The sequence below is a fragment of the Acipenser ruthenus genome, chromosome 15 (genome assembly GCF_902713425.1).
Source record: "Acipenser ruthenus chromosome 15, fAciRut3.2 maternal haplotype, whole genome shotgun sequence".
Lineage (NCBI taxonomy): Eukaryota > Metazoa > Chordata > Actinopteri > Acipenseriformes > Acipenseridae > Acipenser > Acipenser ruthenus.
In genome coordinates this window covers 10,852,891-10,871,620 of record NC_081203.1, presented here as the reverse complement: position 1 = coordinate 10,871,620, position 18,730 = coordinate 10,852,891, and the positions used below count along the sequence as shown (strand labels likewise).

The following is an 18,730-nucleotide window of genomic DNA, read 5'->3' as shown; positions in this document are numbered from 1 at the left end:
TTGTTGTTGTTGTTGTTGTTGTTTCATTTCATTTATTTAGTTAATGTTTCAGAAGTTATGAATTAACAACAGTTATATGGCAACACATAAATAAATAAGAGCAGTGCTACTGTAGTGGTGCAGAACACATGTTTGAACAGAATCAGGACTAGAATAAAGATTTAATACAGGCGCATCAGAATATAGCCTGAAGCAGGCACATCATTTCTTGGATTGCAAAGCAGTCACTCTCTACACAGTGCTGTACTGTGGAAGAGACACTTGTTGCTTTAGAGCTGACATGTGCAAAGCAGTCATGTACTGTACAGTGCTGTACTGTGGAAGTGACACTTGTTGCTTTAGAGCTGACATGTGCAAAGCAGTCACGTACTGACTTTAAAGTTATAAGGGTAAAAATTGTCAGGATGTTAACAATGAAAAGAACAATGACAGGTACGTTATTTAAACAGTTGTGGCAACACGTGGGGATGTATAACTCTGTATTGGAAACCAAAAGTTTGTCGTCACATTAAAAAATGTATTTAAAAACTGTGTATAGGAGTTAAAAAAGATGTGAAAATGATCCACCGCTATATTTCTTCCGATCCCAGTGCTCCATGCCGTGTTTGCCAGCTCTCTGTGAAAGGCTGAGCGCAGTGATTCAGAGTGGATAGGGTCTCTGTCCACTGCAGCAGTGCTGCTCACACAGTGACAAAACATAGTGTGCCTGTAACATGCCTCCTACTGACTAGAGGGAAAGGACTCCCAAAGCAGCATGCCAAACACACAGTCTACTGGAAGAACTTTGGGTTTCTCACGGAGCGTTTAGCACAGCCACTTCTAGTTGCCATGGAGTTTGGGAGAAAGTATTTCAGCTCTTACTGTAAAACAGTATTCCTGACCATGATGATGTTCAAACGGGGTAAGTGCTTCTTTACTTCAAGGGCTTCATGTAAATGGGGTCTGGTAACTGGTAAAAGCACAGATTAAAATATGTCATTTATTGCAGTTCATTGTTTTGTACATTTCAGCATTACTGAAATTCAAGAAGTTTATATGGGAAAGGTGGTTTTAAATATACTTGGGTGCTTGCATCAAGGGCTGATGAAAATAAGCATTTCAGTTGCCTACTTTTAACTAGTAGAAACTAATTGTTTGGGTAATTTCTAGAGTTGGAAGCTGTCAAATATATAATTCAATTTTAATGGATTTTTTAATCCTTAGGAAATTATTCCATTGCAATCTAGTACTAAAGCTCACTGAAAACAGTATTACACTATCTGAGGGAATCTTTTTTACTTGGTTGAATATTCCCAAACTGTATCTAACTGTATCCTGTTATTGCATACTACATTTTAATATATCATCCATTTAAACACAATCCATAAAATCTTCAGTATTACTGAAACAAAGTTAGTTAATGTAGAGAAAATAGTGCTTTTGTTACACAGTTGAATTGGTATGTGTGAGGGAGAAGTCAAGCTCTACTATAGGAAGATGTGAGCTGGTCTTGAGGGTATGAAAGCAGTACTTCAGTGTCCACTGTTTTGTATTTACTTCTCCACCCTCATATTTCTTCCCAATCTGGAACAGCTTCTTCGTAGTACCAGACTGTCTCGGAGTACGCTGTGATGGTGTCCCCTGATTCAAAGACACTTTATAATAACCTCCGACCTATTTAAACATTCCACTTGTTTCCCACTAGCTCAGAATGGATGCAAGTTAAGATCCCAAAGAGCGGCAAAGCTGGGGGGTGGGGGGGGGGTGGGGAGGAGGAACATGCAGGGTCCATTGTTACCAGTTACCATAGCGACTGGTTCTAAGGGAACAGCCATTTCATTACTTCATATTTTATTTGGGGAAAAGGCCAGTGTAGTGTTTTCATGAATATTACAGAATGCTAATTCTGTATTTGTGTTCTTTTACACAAGCCAGGGTCTGTTCATCAATGTGGTAAAATGTATAAGAAATGTGTAAGACACTGAGTTTGCTAATGCCATTTATTTGTTGTTTTATGCCCTATTTACAAAGCTTATTATTTGAAGACTGTTACCGTATAAAAATTAGGTTTTCATAACTTCTGCTGTTGAGAACAACAGTCTGGGACAGTAACATGACTATCTTATATTGAACTAATCAAACATTTTTCAAATGACTCACAAGGTAACACATTGTGTGACTAGTGCACTCCCCCAAACCATTCCATTGAGGTTGATGTAAGGGACAGCTGCTTTCTTTCTGCAGCATCTCAACAAAGCGTTGAGACCGCTGAGAAACTGAGAGATAAGTTGACTGCAGCTCAGAATTCACATGTGCGTTGATAAAGTGGACTCCACATTTCTGCAGTTCAGAATTCACATGTGCGTTGATAAAGTGCACTCCACATTCCCGCAGTTCAGAATTCACATGTGCGTTGATAAAGTGCACTCCGCATTGCTGCAGTTCAGAATTCACATGTGCATTGATAAAGTGCACTCCACATTCCTGCAGTTCAGAATTCACATGTGCGTTGATAAAGTGCACTCCGCATTGCTGCAGTTCAGAATTCACATGTGCATTGATAAAGTGCACTCCACATTCCTGCAGTTCAGAATTCCCATGTGCGTTGATAAAGTGCACTCCACATTCCTGCAGTTCAGAATTCACATGTGCGTTGATAAAGTGCACTCCACATTCCTGCAGTTCAGAATTCACATGTGCGTTGATAAAGTGCACTCCACATTCCTGCAGTTCAGAATTCACATGTGTGTTGATAAAGTGCACTCCACATTCCTGCAGTTCAGAATTCCCATGTGCGTTGATAAAGTGCACTCCACATTCCTGCAGTTCAGCGGTTGCCAGGGTTTTCTGCAGGTGGAAATATGGCCTGCATGTACTGGGGCTGCACACAGAGTCTGAATCACTGGCCACGCTGTTAAACGACAGATTGGAGGGTAATGAGCAGGGAGCAGGAGAGCAACTTGTGGTCCTGAAACATGAAAACTGTGTTTCAATAACTATCAGCAATTCAAATGAGTGTCAACAACTGCTAAAACCTATTAACCCTTTCAGTACTGAGATTTCTGTTTCACACCCACATCAACCTTTTGGTATTAGAGGCAGGAGCCCTTACACAATTGCTGTAGCAGGTTTTCTTTTTTATGTATATTCAGATATAACATAGAATCACAGGAACAGCATGCATGTTCACTTAATTGTTTATTTATTTGCTACATTTCTATAAAAGTTTTTTAAGGTCTGTTATAAAAATCTGTGCAATAAATAGCAAGTTACAAAAAGGACTGTTTTATAATTTGCACCATTACATGGCCAAATATTTGTAGCAGTCAATCAGTGACATTGTCCACATAATGCAATAGTCATTAAACTGATGTTCTTGTACAAATAAACTTCACCAGCCTTACATGGTTACTCATGACAGTTGTTCTAAACAGAAGCAGGTGATCTGTGTTTCTGGTTGGCCCCCAATAGTACCCTCCATATTTACACGGGGAATTGTCAAATTAATTATTTACACATACTCGTTTTTAAGACAAATGCCACTGTAAATACTGTTAGAACTCACTCAAAGAAACAACAAATCAAGCTTCTTGGGATATCCAAATAATTCTGATCTAAAAAGTACATTTTACACTAGAATCAAAACAGCAAACCTAATCAAAATTGGGACCAAATAAATAAATTCTTATATATATATATATATATATATATATATATATATATATATATATATATATATATATATATATATACTGTTTTAAAAAACGAGAAACATTCAGAAAAGTATTCAGGCACTGTCAACAGTTTAAAAACGTGTCCTAAAATAACAGCTTCAATGATTGTCCAGTATGCTGAAAACCCATAGGCAAGGGTTAAACAGGTCTATTTCTCTTTGTAGAAATAAGAAAGCGTACATGTTGTGCTTGGAAATCCAGTTTGGGAGTGTAAGCTCATTGCAGCCGTGTGATAATGGAGGTATTGGGAGGTTTGCGGGTGTTTTAACACAATAAACATATCTCTACCCTCATGAAAGCTGAGCCCACACAGACTAGCTGGGGGCTGTCAGATGTTCCAGGCAGATTTACAGCTGCACTTGCTACATATTACACAACCACTCGACAGAGAAGTGGCCGTCACAGCTCAACACATTCACAAGCACCCAACACAATCGCTTCAGCCATAGACATTGTATTAAGAGAAGCTTTAAATATTACCTCACAGAGACTATTTATATGGTACTATTGATGCATGTACAGCTTAATGTGACAAGCCTTATTAACCGAGCATAAAATATATCTGTTAGTTAAAAAGTAGCTTTAAAGGTTATTTTCATTTCTTTTTTCCATTTCCTTTAATATTGTATGGCATTTGCAATCATTCTGACAGGCTCTGTTATTACAGTCTTGTTATTGTCATTTTTCTTCCAATCTGCCTTGGGCTGGTTCTAAGCTTGTCTGGAGAGTATTGCATTCGAGGCGTGTGACAGTGCAAGATCAAAATACTTCTATTTCTTCTGGCTGTTATGTGGCCCTATAAGTTTAAACGTGTGTGTGTGTGTGCGTGTGTGTGTGTGTTTAAACTCCTAACTAAATGGTATCTTCAGGCTTACAGTGTAGTTATTTAAACAGTTGTATTTGAAATAATTAATCTGTTTAGGAGCCTCATTAAACAATGTGGACCCTGAGACGCTGATCGAGTGACTATCACACTCTACATGGTGAACACAAGATCTGCTCTGATCTTCACCAAACCTTAGTTATACAACGTAGCCTGCTTTAGACGTATTGTATTTGGCTATAAGCCGATAACCCTTTCAGGTCCTGTGTGTGATTATTTGGACCCCCTGTATGTGCCTGCACTGGTTTATTTATTGTGCATAGTTGAAGTGTCCTTCCAGGGCATGTTTGTAAGTTAGCAGTAGCTTCTATCACTGCCTGTGGAGACTGTGTTCATGTGTGTTGCCTCAGCCGAGCATAAAGGGCTTTCTCTTGATTTCACAGCCGGATGCTTGGGTTGAGCTGTTTGGGTCAGGACACCGCTGTGAATATTGAAAACACACAGGCTGCGCCCCCAGCATCTCTACACTAAGGGTCAGCTAAATGCTGGGCTGGGTTTTATCTGGGGTTGTTCTGTGACATTTCTGTCTGGTACAACAGCAATGTGACCTGATCAGTGTCTGTTTAAGAGTTTTAGACAAGTGGATTATCCTCTCTAAGGTTTTAAAATGTGCTTTCATACCTCTTACTGTCAGCACTGGTAATGCTTTCACTGGTCTCTTCTTTTGGTTCTTTGCTTGTATTTTTTTTGCTATTTCAATTGGAAATATAGGAGTCATAATTAGTGCTGCTTCCTGGTACTCAGTCACTTCCTGTCTTGCAGTTTAAACTCACTCCTGTGGTCTGGCTGTAAGTAGGTGACGTGCCCTATTGTACAGCAGAGCAATCTATCTTGGATTTGAAATATTTCAATATCCCAAATTAACTTAAATAAGCGGCAAACTGCTCTGCCCAATAATAGGGAAACATATAATGATGTTAATAAAGCTAATAAGAGATAAGATTAGATTTAAACTCTGCATCTTTTTACTAAAAATTGATTGAGAAACACATAGCTGTAATATCTAAAAATATCTATACCAAGAATATGCTTTTTGGTATATTTCATAATAATGTTATGTTAACCACCAATAAATACTTAGCATGTCATTTCTTCCGATTTACCCAACCTCCAAAATCTGAGTGTAAAACAAAGAGGTCAAACCACTGTGGATACAAAAACAAACAGGCTTATTTTAAAGCTTTGACTTTTTACATGCATTCTGCGCACTGATCCAGAAATACATTGGGGTTGTTTCAGTCAAAACCATTTGATAACAGTAACCTAGCAACCGGGGAAAAAACAAATCTTACTGTTAATCTAAACTTTAAACCTAAACATCTATCCTATAGCTGCCCTTGTGTTGTCATTGGGAGAAAATGATTGCATTGTCATTGAAGAGCTTTGGTTTGGGGTACTGCATTAATACTCTACTTTGTTGCTTAAACAAGCATGATGAACCAAAATGTATTTGCACACATTGGGGTTTAAGCGTCAATGCAGCATGCCCTGAGGGTTTTGTTTTGGAATGTTTCAATGCAGTGCTTCATGTGATTTGAAGTGATGATGAGGATGATTGCTTTCAGAAGGAGCACTTTACCTCTAACTGTTTAGATGTGCAGTATTGTGCTGGGGTGTATACACATTTCATTTCTAATGACATGTTTTGTGCTACAGAAGCTCAGAGAGGCAAGCTTGTCTATACAAGAAACTTGGGGGATTGCAGGGTTAGCCAGAGCACATGCTGTTAAAATGTAGGTAATTTGGCAAAACCATTTTTCCGATCTCCTTTTAATTTACAATTTTAAGGACTGCAGTTTTAGAGGACCAAGCCTAAGGCAGAACATCAAAGAAATGTCTTCCTGTGCACTGGAGAATAACATTCAGAAGGATTCATTTTGTCACTCAGTAGCTAAACATTTTGAAACTTATTTAGGAAAACACTTTCCTAGTTAACATCTACACTATTAAAGTTGGAAAATTCCAATTCCTCTTTTTCATTATATACTTGAAACTATCTGAGCTCAGCAATATAAGGTGCGACTAATAAACACTGATAACACAAAACGCCCTTGTGGGAAACTTACTAGAAGTCATGGTCTTTAGAAGAGAACGTACTGCTTTGAACCTTGCTGAACTCAAACTTCTTAAACAAGTGGCAAGGATGTGATGAAAAATGGAAACAAAACTAGAATTGGAAATGTTGTACGCCCTATTGGTTCTATTAAAATAACCCAGCAGTCTGTGTTTCAATACTCTCATACTCATGTGTCTCCTATCCAGCCTTTCCATTAACTATACATTTCCTTTTTCATTCACTGAAGCTGTGGGTTATACTGAATAACAACTCATTTTCCAGATGCAGCAGTATTCTTGCTGACTGGAGAGAAATGTGCATTGAAATGAGGGAGCTGGCTGTGGATGTCTAAATGTGACTGAAATCCCACAGCCCTCCTTCTCTCCCGCTTGTCTGAGTTGCGATTGGCTCCACAGCCCTCTTTCCCTCCCGCTTGTCTGAGCTGTGATTGGCTCCACAGTATGAGCTCATCATCTTCTTTGTTGTAAAAGAAAAATATCCATCGCAAACAAAGCACCAGCCCTCCTTTCAAAACAGCCTCCTCAGACCAGGTTAAGACTCTCCTATTTTTAGAAGTTTTCTAATTGACATGCAAATGAAGCTTAGACAGTTATGCACTGCATCAATGCATCATTCTCTAACACATTTTAATTTGAGGGTGAAGGTGGAGGCAGTATCATGCGAGTGTGTCGCTTGTTTATGGGACAGATGAGTGGATGCAGAAAGACTAACAGTGGGATATTTGGAGCCCGTTTTACCCTACTTGGACTTCTTTCTTACTAAATATCTTGGTACCCCTGAAAAAATAACTGTCAGCCAAACAGATTTTTGAAAAAGGTTTCGACGAGCATCTCACAAGTGCAGTGGCACGTCAAAATCTTGTCCAGTTTTTAGGATGACTTTAGCTTCATGACATTTGAAATCTGACTTGTTCATTTCCATCAGCAGCCGATCTGTCTGTCTGTGTCCCAGGTAGGATTGCAGGCTGGCAGAACACGGTCTCTCCAACCCATGCTGATGGTAGAAGTTACCTAATGAACCTCCAATGCAAAGGATTTAAGAGGCCTGATTTCTAAGTCTCTGATTGCAGAAAATAAATGTGTGTAGGCAGCATGAGAAGTCTTTGATTTATATATTACTGTCAGGAAATATAATAAATGAATGAATGCATGCTGGAAGTGCCTACTTCACACAGACATTCTTCTCTAAACCTGGGAGACTGTTTGTTCAGTAGAATGTATTTGATAAAGATATTTAGTAAGTAAAGGGTCTGAGTGGGGTACACCCCAGCTCTGGTTGTCTTTCCCCATTGCTGTTGGAGAACATTTAGTCCCACCTGTTCCAGCTTAATGATATGTTTATCGCACACAAGCTTGTTTGTTTTTACAGGTTTACAGGGTAATGCCTGAGCAGGTTAATCTTGGTCTCTTTCTATTGCAATAATGCTGTATTATGCTGATCTACAGCCTATAACTGGCTTTCAAATAAGAACATATAATGACAAAAGGCACTGAAGGAGTCCTAATTATTCAAGCTATTTTTTCCAGTCTGCAATTACCAGGAGTGCGCTTCCTGTGAAAGGAAAACACACAAATAATAAAAAGAAACAGAAAGGGTTAAACTTAAGTAGTTCATTCCTTGATGACTGAATAGTGCCCATTAGTTTTCATATTTCACTTATGGCACACACAGTGGACATGCTGTCCTGTTGTCGTTTTCGTGTTTCTTAGATTACTAAGTACTGTTCCGTTATAATGTCCTAGTGCCCCCCCCCCCCCCTCCCCAGTGTGCTGGCATGGTTAGTCACTGTAGTGACAGGACACAGCCTGTCTGAACCCATCGGAGACGCTAGTGAATGGCAGTGTTGTCTCTAGCGCCCTGCACTAATCCCTCACACAGACCAGGGGCAGAGGGAAACACTGGAGATCAGGGGCTCTACTGAACCCTGCACTAATCCCTCACACAGACCAAGGGCAGAGGGAAACACAGGAGATAAGGGGCTCTACTGATCCAAGCACACAACTGTATGCTGCCATGGTAACCCACCTCCCCTGAGCGTTTTTTAATTATTGGCTTATTAGTGTTTACTGATAAACAAACGGTCAACATTCAGCCTTTTGTTCTGTTGCTGGAAATGGAAGAAAGTGAGTCTGGAGAAAGCTGTAAGTGCAGTGGCATTTATGTGATCCCAACTTATAAATAGTTTTCTTCTGCAGGTAACATTGGGGGATATTTTTTGAAAGGGGAAAATACATGCTGATTTTGGAATAGGAAAACTTGAGAGTGATTTTTATTCTCATTTTAAAAAATAGTAGTTAATTAAGGACTAGAGGAAACGATTAGTCCAAATCATCATTAGCACAGTACTTTCAGGAAGAAAATAATAATAATTTGGACATGCAAGCAGTGAGGTGTTTCTTAATAGTTTAATATTGTAGCAGATTTTTTCTTTTACAATTTTTTCTTTCCAATAACAATCTAAGACAGTATTACCCCTGTCTCTTAAACAGCACATGTTACTAACCAATGCAAGCTAATATTGGAACATTTATTTTGTAAACAGGCAAAAACTGATCCACTAATTTAGGTAGGCTGAGGACCCATTTACATCCTATATAAAAATGCCTAATGCAACTGTGATCCTCTTTTCCAGCTTAGCAGAACAAGACCTTTAATTAGTTAATTACTAATTTTGACATAGTATTAATTTATTCCACCTTGAAATTGCCCTATTTTTTACATTTTAATTCCAAATATGTTTCAAATCTGATTATAAATCCAGTTTCGTGGTTAATTGGTTATGGATATAATCCAGTATATGATATACAGTAACACTCGTAATTGGAAGGCTACAGCTTCAGAGAGGAAACTTTAGGATTGAGAGAGGACGTATTCAGGAATAATTTAAGAGACTGTTTAACCTAAGAGAATATTTATTTAAAAAACAGCCCCTAAAAAACATTATGTAAAACATCCTTTAGTTTTGTTAATGGGACCCTTTTTGACACAGTTGAACTTCACTACTGTATAAATCTATGGATATTAAAATGTAGCGAACTTGCTGTGTTTTGCCTCCACCCCCACAATTGTCTTTTAACTATGAAGGCACTACATAGTTACTACCTGGAGATGCAAATCTTTAAATCCTAAGTGGTCTGTAGACATGTTTCCAGTACTGCTGAGTTTGATGACCTTTCAGGTTAGAATCATTACATTTGTTAACAGTGCAGATAGGCGGTGTGGAACAGAGTTCACATGACAGCAGTGGAGTGTGAGTCACAGAGCACAGAGGGGATGAGAGTTTCACTGGAGCAGATAGTGTAATACTAACACAGGCAGTCTTTGAGTTAATACATTAACATAGACTGTTGTGCTGCAGTATTAGGAAAGGTTATACGCGGGCCCTATTCCCAAAACGTTAGCACTGTTTATAAAGGAGGCTGTGTGGTCCAGTGGTTAAAGAAACAGGCTTGTAACCAGGAGGTTCCCGGTTCAAATCCCACCTCAGCCACTGACTCATTGTGTGACCCTGAGCAAGTCACTTAACCTCCTTGTGCTCTGTCTTTCGGGTGAGACGTAGTTGTAAGTGATGCATAGTTCACACACCCTAGTCTCTGTAAGTCGCCTTGGATAAAGGCGTCTGCTAAATAAACAAATAATAATAATAATAATAATAAACAGTGCCTTGAAAAATGAGAGTAATATTCTCTCTAAAGCTTTTTAATAAGGTTGAATGAACTGCAAACTGAACAAAACAGGGCCCACTATCTCTTGTGTTTGTGCCTCTAGTGATTTTCTTTGTAAGCGTGTTTAAATAGCATGAAGAAAAAAAAAGGTTTAACATAGTACATTTGCAAGCGTTTTGCATTTTGCCATGCTTGCACTTGCATATACTGTGCTTTAGCATGCTTTGCCATGCTTATGAGAGATGTACCATGTGTTTTAACCTGACAATGGCCCTGGCTACAGTCAGGCAGGCTCCATGAGAGCTTCCCCTCCCAGCTGTGCAAGCGAGCTGCCTCAGTTCTGACCTGAACACATCGCTACTCACTTCTAACCTCTCTCAAGCAGAGTGCAAGCGATCCGCCTCAATCCTGAACAGATCGCTACTCACTTCTAACCTGTCTCAAGCAGAGTGCAAGCGAGATGCCTCTTTGTTACTGCTCCTGGAGATGCTGCCCTTGGTAGAACAGCAGCTTCAGTCAGAAAGAGAAGCCTGTCAGGGAGCCCCGCTCCAGGGCCAGGGTTATCACAGTCACAGGTTGGGGGGAGGGGGGGCTAGCATCCAGGCTTAGAATTCTGACTGGAGGCTGGTATGTGGGGTGAAAGGGGAGGGGTTCAGGACACAAATCAGTGGATCAAAGGCTTGGTGCTTGATGACTTTCCATAGGCTTGTGTATAATCAACTGTGGATATTGGAGAATTCAATTTGAAAACATGGCAAGCAGAAAAGTATTTGGGTCTGTTAAACCATGATCAAATATAAAGGCTTAACATGGCTTTATAGTAATTGTATAAATGGTGATGCAATTAAGAATGGCTGTGATATAGTGAGAGAACCATAGAAAAACAAATAGGCTAACAAATACTGTACAACCACTCCCTCGTTTTATCGGGGGTGTCAGGGTCCAGTATAAATCCTCTACGCAACCTGCTTTTTCTCATTTTTCATACAAAAAGCAACACATTGTTTTAATTCGTACAGCAGAGGATAATTGCTTCTCATCAACTTCAGTCTCCAATTAATGAGTCTTCCTCTCCTTTCTCAAATGTACAAACCCGCTGCGTTGAAACAATCCGTTCCCAACACAAAAGGCTTGTTGCTAGGGAGCTGACGTCACTGCATTGTGACTTTTGCTAGTGCATTGCTGCCACAAGAGAACACCTCGTTGGCTAAAATAAAAACCGCTTCAGCAAGTAGATATTTAATTTGCTTTGTGTTATTGTGCAATACGTGTGTATATGATAGCAGTATGATAATATTTTGTTTTTAATTGTTTTGTATATTGTTGTTTGTGATGTGAAGTATGAAATGAAGTGAACAGTAATTCTAAGTGCCTATGTATACTGCAGCTAAGGCATATGCAGTTAGACAGTAAAAATGGGGAGCCAACTCCATGAGTGCGATATATCCGAGGGAAAGCGAGGGGTGATATAACGAGGGGTAGGTGTATAAGAGCATGATTCACTGGAGAGTGAAGGTCCAGTCAGTCCAATGGGGACCCTGTACACAAAGCTTTAACACACACATTATTTAAATAATCTTTATTTAAAATGTACATAACTTTTCTAGATCGTTGTTTAAGCCAACAGTCTAGAACAATTTAGAATAGCAGACTGAATATCTACCAATCCGACTATAAACACAAACCTGAGTATCAATCCGACTATAAACACAAACCTGAATATCAATCCGACTATAAACACAAACCTGAATATCTATCAATCTGACTATAAACGCGAACCTGAATATCTATCAATCCGACTATAAACACAAACCTGAATATCTATCAATCCGACTATAAACGTGAACCTGAATATCTATCAATCCGACTATAAACACAAACCTGAGTATCAATCCGACTATAAACACAAACCTGAATATCTATCAATCCGACTATAAACACAAAACTGAATATCTATCAATCCGACTATAAACACAAACCTGAGTATCAATCCGACTATAAACACAAACCTGAATATCTATCAATCCGACTATAAACACAAACCTGAGTATCAATCCGACTATAAACACAAACCTGAATATCTATCAATCCGACTATAAACACAAAACTGAATATCTATCAATCCGACTATAAACACAAACCTGAGTATCAATCCGACTATAAACACAAACCTGAATATCTACCAATCCGACTATAAACACAAACCTGAGTATCAATCCGACTATAAACACAAACCTGAATATCTATCAATCCGACTATAAACACAAAACTGAATATCTATCAATCCGACTATAAACACAAACCTGAGTATCAATCCGACTATAAACACAAACCTGAATATCTATCAATCCGACTATAAACACAAACCTGAATATCTATCAATCTGACTATAAACACAAACCTGAATATCTATCAATCCGACTATAAACACAAACCTGAATATCTATCAATCTGACTATAAACACAAACCTGAATATCTATCAATCCGACTATAAACACAAACCTGAATATCTATCAATCCGACTATAAACGCGAACCTGAATATCTATCAATCCGACTATAAACACAAACCTGAATATCTTTCAATCTGACTATAAACACAAACCTGAATATCTATCAATCTGACTATAAACACAAACCTGAATATCTATCAATCTGACTAAAGCCAACATTTTTTGAATAGCTTGTTGTGAAAGCGCTCAGTTGTTTCAGCGGATGGAAAGCGGAGGAGCTGCTGTATGCCTGGATGACCTTGTTCTTCAGAGAAGGTGTTTAAAGCATGAAGGAAGCTTGTGAGATGAGTCTTGATAACCTTAGGGCTGACGACCAGCCAATGGAATTTTAAGTGTTACGCTCTGAGACCAGGCACTGGCTACTTATCATACTAACTGTCTGAAGGAGATGGAAGGTACACCAGCAAGTGTGGTTTGTGTTAAACGAAGACATGAAAGCTTTAATGAAGAGACTACCCTAATGCTCTGCTCTTTATCAGGTTCCTATAACCATGGTTACAGATAATTCACAATTAAGCCTACACAACTTGTACAGATACATGTTGGTCCTGGTAATAGCTGTAAAACTGATCTAGCACCAAAGGTATTGATTTCAGATCAGATGAAGAAGGGCATCATAGGCAATGTCATACAGTATATTCTACCAAGTAGGATGTTGTCTGTTAAATCAGGCGGCACACCCTTTAGACCAGGGGTAGGCAACCCTGGTCCTGGAGTGCCACAGACACTTCTGTTTTTTGTTTTACCCAAGCCCTAATTGATTCAATGATTGGCTTAATTGGTCAGAATTACCATGTGTTCCAGGTATTTAGCAATTGATGATTAAGAGATACCTACAAAACCTGCAGGGCTGTGGCACTCCAGGACCAGGGTTGCCTACCCTTGCCGTAGACTGTTCTTAGTTGAGCCGTCACTGTCTGTCTGCCGCAGTATTGATGGGTGAGGATAATGTTTTTTTATATATATATGATTCCTAGCCCATGCTAGCTTTGAAGTCACAGAGGGCTCCGGTAGAATAACAATTCAAGGGAGTTCCTACAGGAATGGCTTTGGATCGACTTACAGGCACATGCCAGCCGGATCTAATTGTATTGACTGAAACCACTTGTAGCCAGACTTGTTCAGTTGTGAGACACAAGCAATGTAAATACTTTATTGAATTATTGAGAGCTAAGCAAGGTTTTAAAATCAAACTGTATTATTACGGATCCCCCTTTCCTTCTAATCAAAATATATAGGTTCTTTGCTTGTATTTCATACTTCAATTAGGAATATCCAGATATTTCACTGTAGATGAAAAAGTACCAGGATGCAGCAGTTTATCTAACGCATTGGATTGGAAATAGATTAATTGTAAATTCCTAATAAAAAAAACTCAATAAAAGGTTAAGTAGTTGAAATGGCTTTCTAAACCTTGGTTAGCTCTGATTTAACCCTTCCATTACCAGTTTTGCTCCTGTTGTGTTTTTTGCAAAACAACTTTTTTGCTCATTTTTCTGGGCTTTTCCATATTTGGAAATCAAAGGGTTATAAGTAAAGCCAAATATACTCTACCCCCCACCTCCACAATTTACAAATATAAATGCATACATAAACTGCTGGACAATATTTTCTGGGGGGAAAAAAACAACTTAAAAAGGTGCTCAAGACATAAATGAGGTGTTTTCTGTTTAAGAAACCACCAGGAGTTAATTAGACTGGAGTATAAAATACCCCATAGTGTTTTTGTTTGTGTTGAATGGGTTATTGGGTTATTGATCTTTAATTTAGTTTAGTCCTTGTAGCACAGGGGGAATCAGGCCACAGAACCTTGTAATTTAGTGGTTTGAAAACCAGTGGACATTGGAATTCAGCACAATTGAGTTTAAACACAACTGCGGCTTGACACTTGTGTGTGCAAAACGAGAACATTATAACGCTATGCTGAGAATAACATTGAATCTGCTTGTCACATTCTTCTGAGAAAGCTTCATTTAATGAGCTTTAGGATATTCTACTAAATGTGTTCAAGTACACAAAATAAGAAATACATAGAAACCAATCCTACCTCAAAGTATCTTCATTGAAGCCAAATTGTTCAGTCAATGTCAATTCCAATTCCCTTTTAATCAATTGCAACACATCATTGATCAAAATTGCAATTAGCAGTGTTCTGTTAATGAGTTTTTCACAGTGGCAACAAATTGCTGAAATTGAAGTCACTGTTAGTCTATTAAACTGGCTTCAAATGAAGCAGTCGAACAATCACAACAATTATTAAATTGAATTGCTTTTAAATTGGAATTGGGAATCGAGTTTAAAATGGGATTGGAATTGAAAAACAGGAATTGACTCTGCATGAGACACTTTTTGACAAAGTCTTTACAGCGGTTCTTTAAGCATCTCTGAGTGGTGCATTTGTCACTGGAGTGTTGTAATAAGTTACTCTCTTAAATGCAGGTCAGATGTGCATACAATCTAAATGCTTTTTTACTGGTTTAAACCAATTGCTGCTATTTGTTTGCACCATAGACATTCCCTGCAGCCATGGAGGGAAGGCAATAACCCTTCAGCTTCAGAGCAGATTTAGCATCAGACTGAATGCGGATCTCTGATCATTTTAGTAACGCATTCTAACAAGGATTTCCCTCCTAGTTAGATTGATTGTGACGTTTGTCAGAGGCTTAGGGATTGACACACATTGATGGTGTGCCAGTAGGATTGGAGTGCTAGCTTGACACAGATAGGATTGACTTGGCATGGATGCCTGTGTTTCAAACAGTTTGAGAAGTGCATGTGGTTGTCTTTTAAATTCCAACTGTTATAGTAAAAGATTTATTTTTGAATTGACACCTGGTTGTTAAAACTTTAACTAATACAGTGTATAAAAAAAAAAAGTACTAGAGTAGTGTTGTATAACCAGCAAATATATGTTTTGAAAAGGTACTGTAATTAAACATTCTAAGTCTTCGTCATACTAAAGCCCTCCGCACACAGCCCGACTCAAGCCGTCCTGACTCATCTCATCTCAACTGACCGTACAGAGTCTGGGTGAATCGTAGCAGTGTGCATGCCTTTAAAACCAAGATTATGCAGATTTCAGTCGGGATGAAGATTGGACATGTTGACTCTTTTTCAGACGCAGTTTCGTTAAGATGTGATCAGTGGTGAAGTCAGCCAATGGTGAAGCAGGTTTAAGTGACTTGTCATGTAACTTGTCGTACAAGATGGCAGAATATTGACAGCTTTAGTTCCACAGGTAAAAATACATTAGTCTTGAATTGCTCTGAGTGTCGCGAATTCAAAAATACCAGATATGTACACATTTGAATAGTTTTTTTTAGGCGTTTACTAATCAAAGGTAAGTGATCAATTTACCTTTTTATTATCAATCTACTGGCAGCGTATATTTTCTTACTGCGCAAAACAGAAGTAACTGGTGCGTCGATCTCCAGTAGGTCACAAATCACAAGCCCCTAGATCCACACCCTCAGAAAAAAACGCCAAAGTCAAATAAAAGGTTGGATTTTATTTACCACAGGCTAAAGTGTAGTAGACAAATTATACAAAAAGTCAAACACTGCCTGATACGTTTGCATGGTGTAAATGGTCAATAGCTAAATGAATAGGCAAAGCGCTTCTTTTGGTTGCCTCGTGGCGCTGTCTCCACCGTCTAATCAGCATAAGATGCCATGCATAATATGAGGGTCGCTATGTTGGGCTAAGTTAATACAAAAATGTGTACAGGGCAGTATTAATTAAATTTGCATACATAGCAGGCTTAAGAAATCAATTCAAAGCTACTTACAGGGGATTTTGGTTGTAGCTTGAAACAAAAAGAATAATACCTCCGACCACCATAGAATACTTCACTTAATAATAATAACTTAGGAACATTTCATATTGAACTTTCCTTAGGTAGGTTCTGGTTACCTAGTGTTTCACATTACTGAAAGCTGAGTGAATAAAAACGGTGTCTTTGAGTCCCAGAGTGTCTCCCCGGGTGTGCAGGGTGAGTCATGCAGTCAGGAGAGCGCAGGGTCAGGTTCTGGCTGTGCCAGGTTGCATAGGTTCTGCAGTTCAAGTGTTCATTTTGTTCATTTTGCAGTTCATTTTTTTTTTATTGTATACCCCACAGGTTATGGCATCTCTGTTGTAAAAGTTCTTGAAGACAAATGTCAAACAACTGCTACTGGAAGAAGAAAGCCCAGATTGAGCAGAACTGAGTGGAGGAATTAGTTCTGCTTGTAACCTTAGAGAAAAACAAGACGCTGCCGAAAATGCCTCCCTCAGGAAATATAAGAACCCTGTCTGGGATTCCGAGGGCACATGCTAAAGTTACAATTCGAGACATATTGGGTTGTTTAAGCGGTGCTTAGACTTCTCATTTGCAGCATGTGTTGATACAGTCCACAGATGGGATTCTGTAAGTGAAGGTGTTTCAGTGTTTTCAGTTGTTAGCAGATTATCATGTGTTCAAATGCTGTACATTGGACACCCTCAATGCAAAGTTCTCTACTTTGTGTTGATATTCTTAGCACTCTGGAAATGAGGATATCTGTGTGCTATATCTGAAAATTCTTCAACACTTTTTCAAACACGCAAAGAAATTTTGTGTAAAACGTCTGATTTAAAGTGAATCCAGCAAAATATGAGCATTAAAAACAGTTAAATCAGCTACTCCTCATAAGAAGAACATAAGAAAGTTTACAAACGAGAGGAGGCCATTCGGCCCATCTTGCTCGTTTGGTTGTTAGTAGCTTATTGATCCCAGAATCTCATCAAGCAGCTTCTTGAAGGATCCCAGGGTGTCAGCTTCAACAACATTACTGGGGAGTTGGTTCCAGACCCTCACAATTCTCTGTGTAAAAAAGTGCCTCCTATTTTCTATTCTGAATGCCCCTTTATCTAATCTCCATTTGTGACCCCTGGTCCTTGTTTCTTTTTTCAGGTCGAAAAAGTCCCCTGTGTCGACATTGTCTATACCTTTTAGGATTTTGAATGCTTGAATCAGATCACCGCATAGTCTTCTTTGTTCAAGACTGAATAGATTCAATTCTTTTAGCCTGTCTGCATACGACATACCTTTTAAACCCGGGATATTTCTGGTCGCTCTTCTTTGCACTCTTTCTAGAGCAGCATTATCCTTTTTGTAACGCGGTGACCAGAACTGAACACAATATTCTAGATGAGGTCTTACTAATGCATCGTAAAGTTTTAACATTACTTCCCTTGATTTAAATTCAACACTTTTCACAATATAGCCGAGCATCTTGTTGGCTTTTTTTATAGCTTCCCCACATTGTCTAGATGAAGACATTTCTGAGTCAACATAAACTCCTAGGTCTTTTTCATAGTTCCCTTCTTCAATTTCAGTATCTCCCATATGATATTTATAATGCACATTTTTATTGCCTGCATGCAAAACTTTACACTTTTCTCTATTAAATTTCATTTGCCATGTGTCTGCCCATTTCTGAATGCTGTCTAGATCATTTTGAATGACCTTTGCTGCTGTTTGCCACTCCTATTTTTGTATCGTCTGCAAATTTAACAAGTTTGCTTACTATACCAGAATCTAAATCATTAATGTAGATTAGGAATAGCAGACGACCTAATACCGATCCCTGTGTTACACCACTGCTTACCTCACTCCATTTTGAGGTTTCTCCTCTAATCAGTACTTTCTGTTTTCTACATGTTAACCACTCCCTAATCCATGTGCATGCATTTCCTTGAATCCCTACTGCGTTCAGTTTGAGAATTAATCTTTTATGCTGGACTTTGTCAAAAGCTTTCTGGAAATCTAAATAAACCATGTCACATGCTTTGCAATTATCCATTGTCGATGTTGCATCCTCAAAAAAATCAAGCAGGTTAGTTAGACACGATCTCCCTTT

The 18,730-nt window shown here is 38.7% G+C and overlaps 1 protein-coding gene across 2 annotated transcripts in view; it reads left to right on the top strand.

Moving 5' to 3' along the window:
- Nucleotides 1-18,730, top strand: part of LOC117422509 (protein crumbs homolog 2) — a 164,433-nt gene that overhangs the window by 68,436 nt on the left and 77,267 nt on the right. Inside the window, exon 1 of one of the 2 annotated variants that reach the window (XM_058987169.1) lies at nt 672-901. The exons of the other annotated variant lie outside the window; for it this stretch is intronic. Within the exon in view, the coding sequence (XP_058843152.1) occupies nt 829-901 (73 nt within the window). The 5' untranslated portion in view covers nt 672-828. Of the gene's footprint in view, nt 1-671; nt 902-18,730 lie in introns of those variants that run through there. 2 annotated transcript variants of the gene reach the window in all.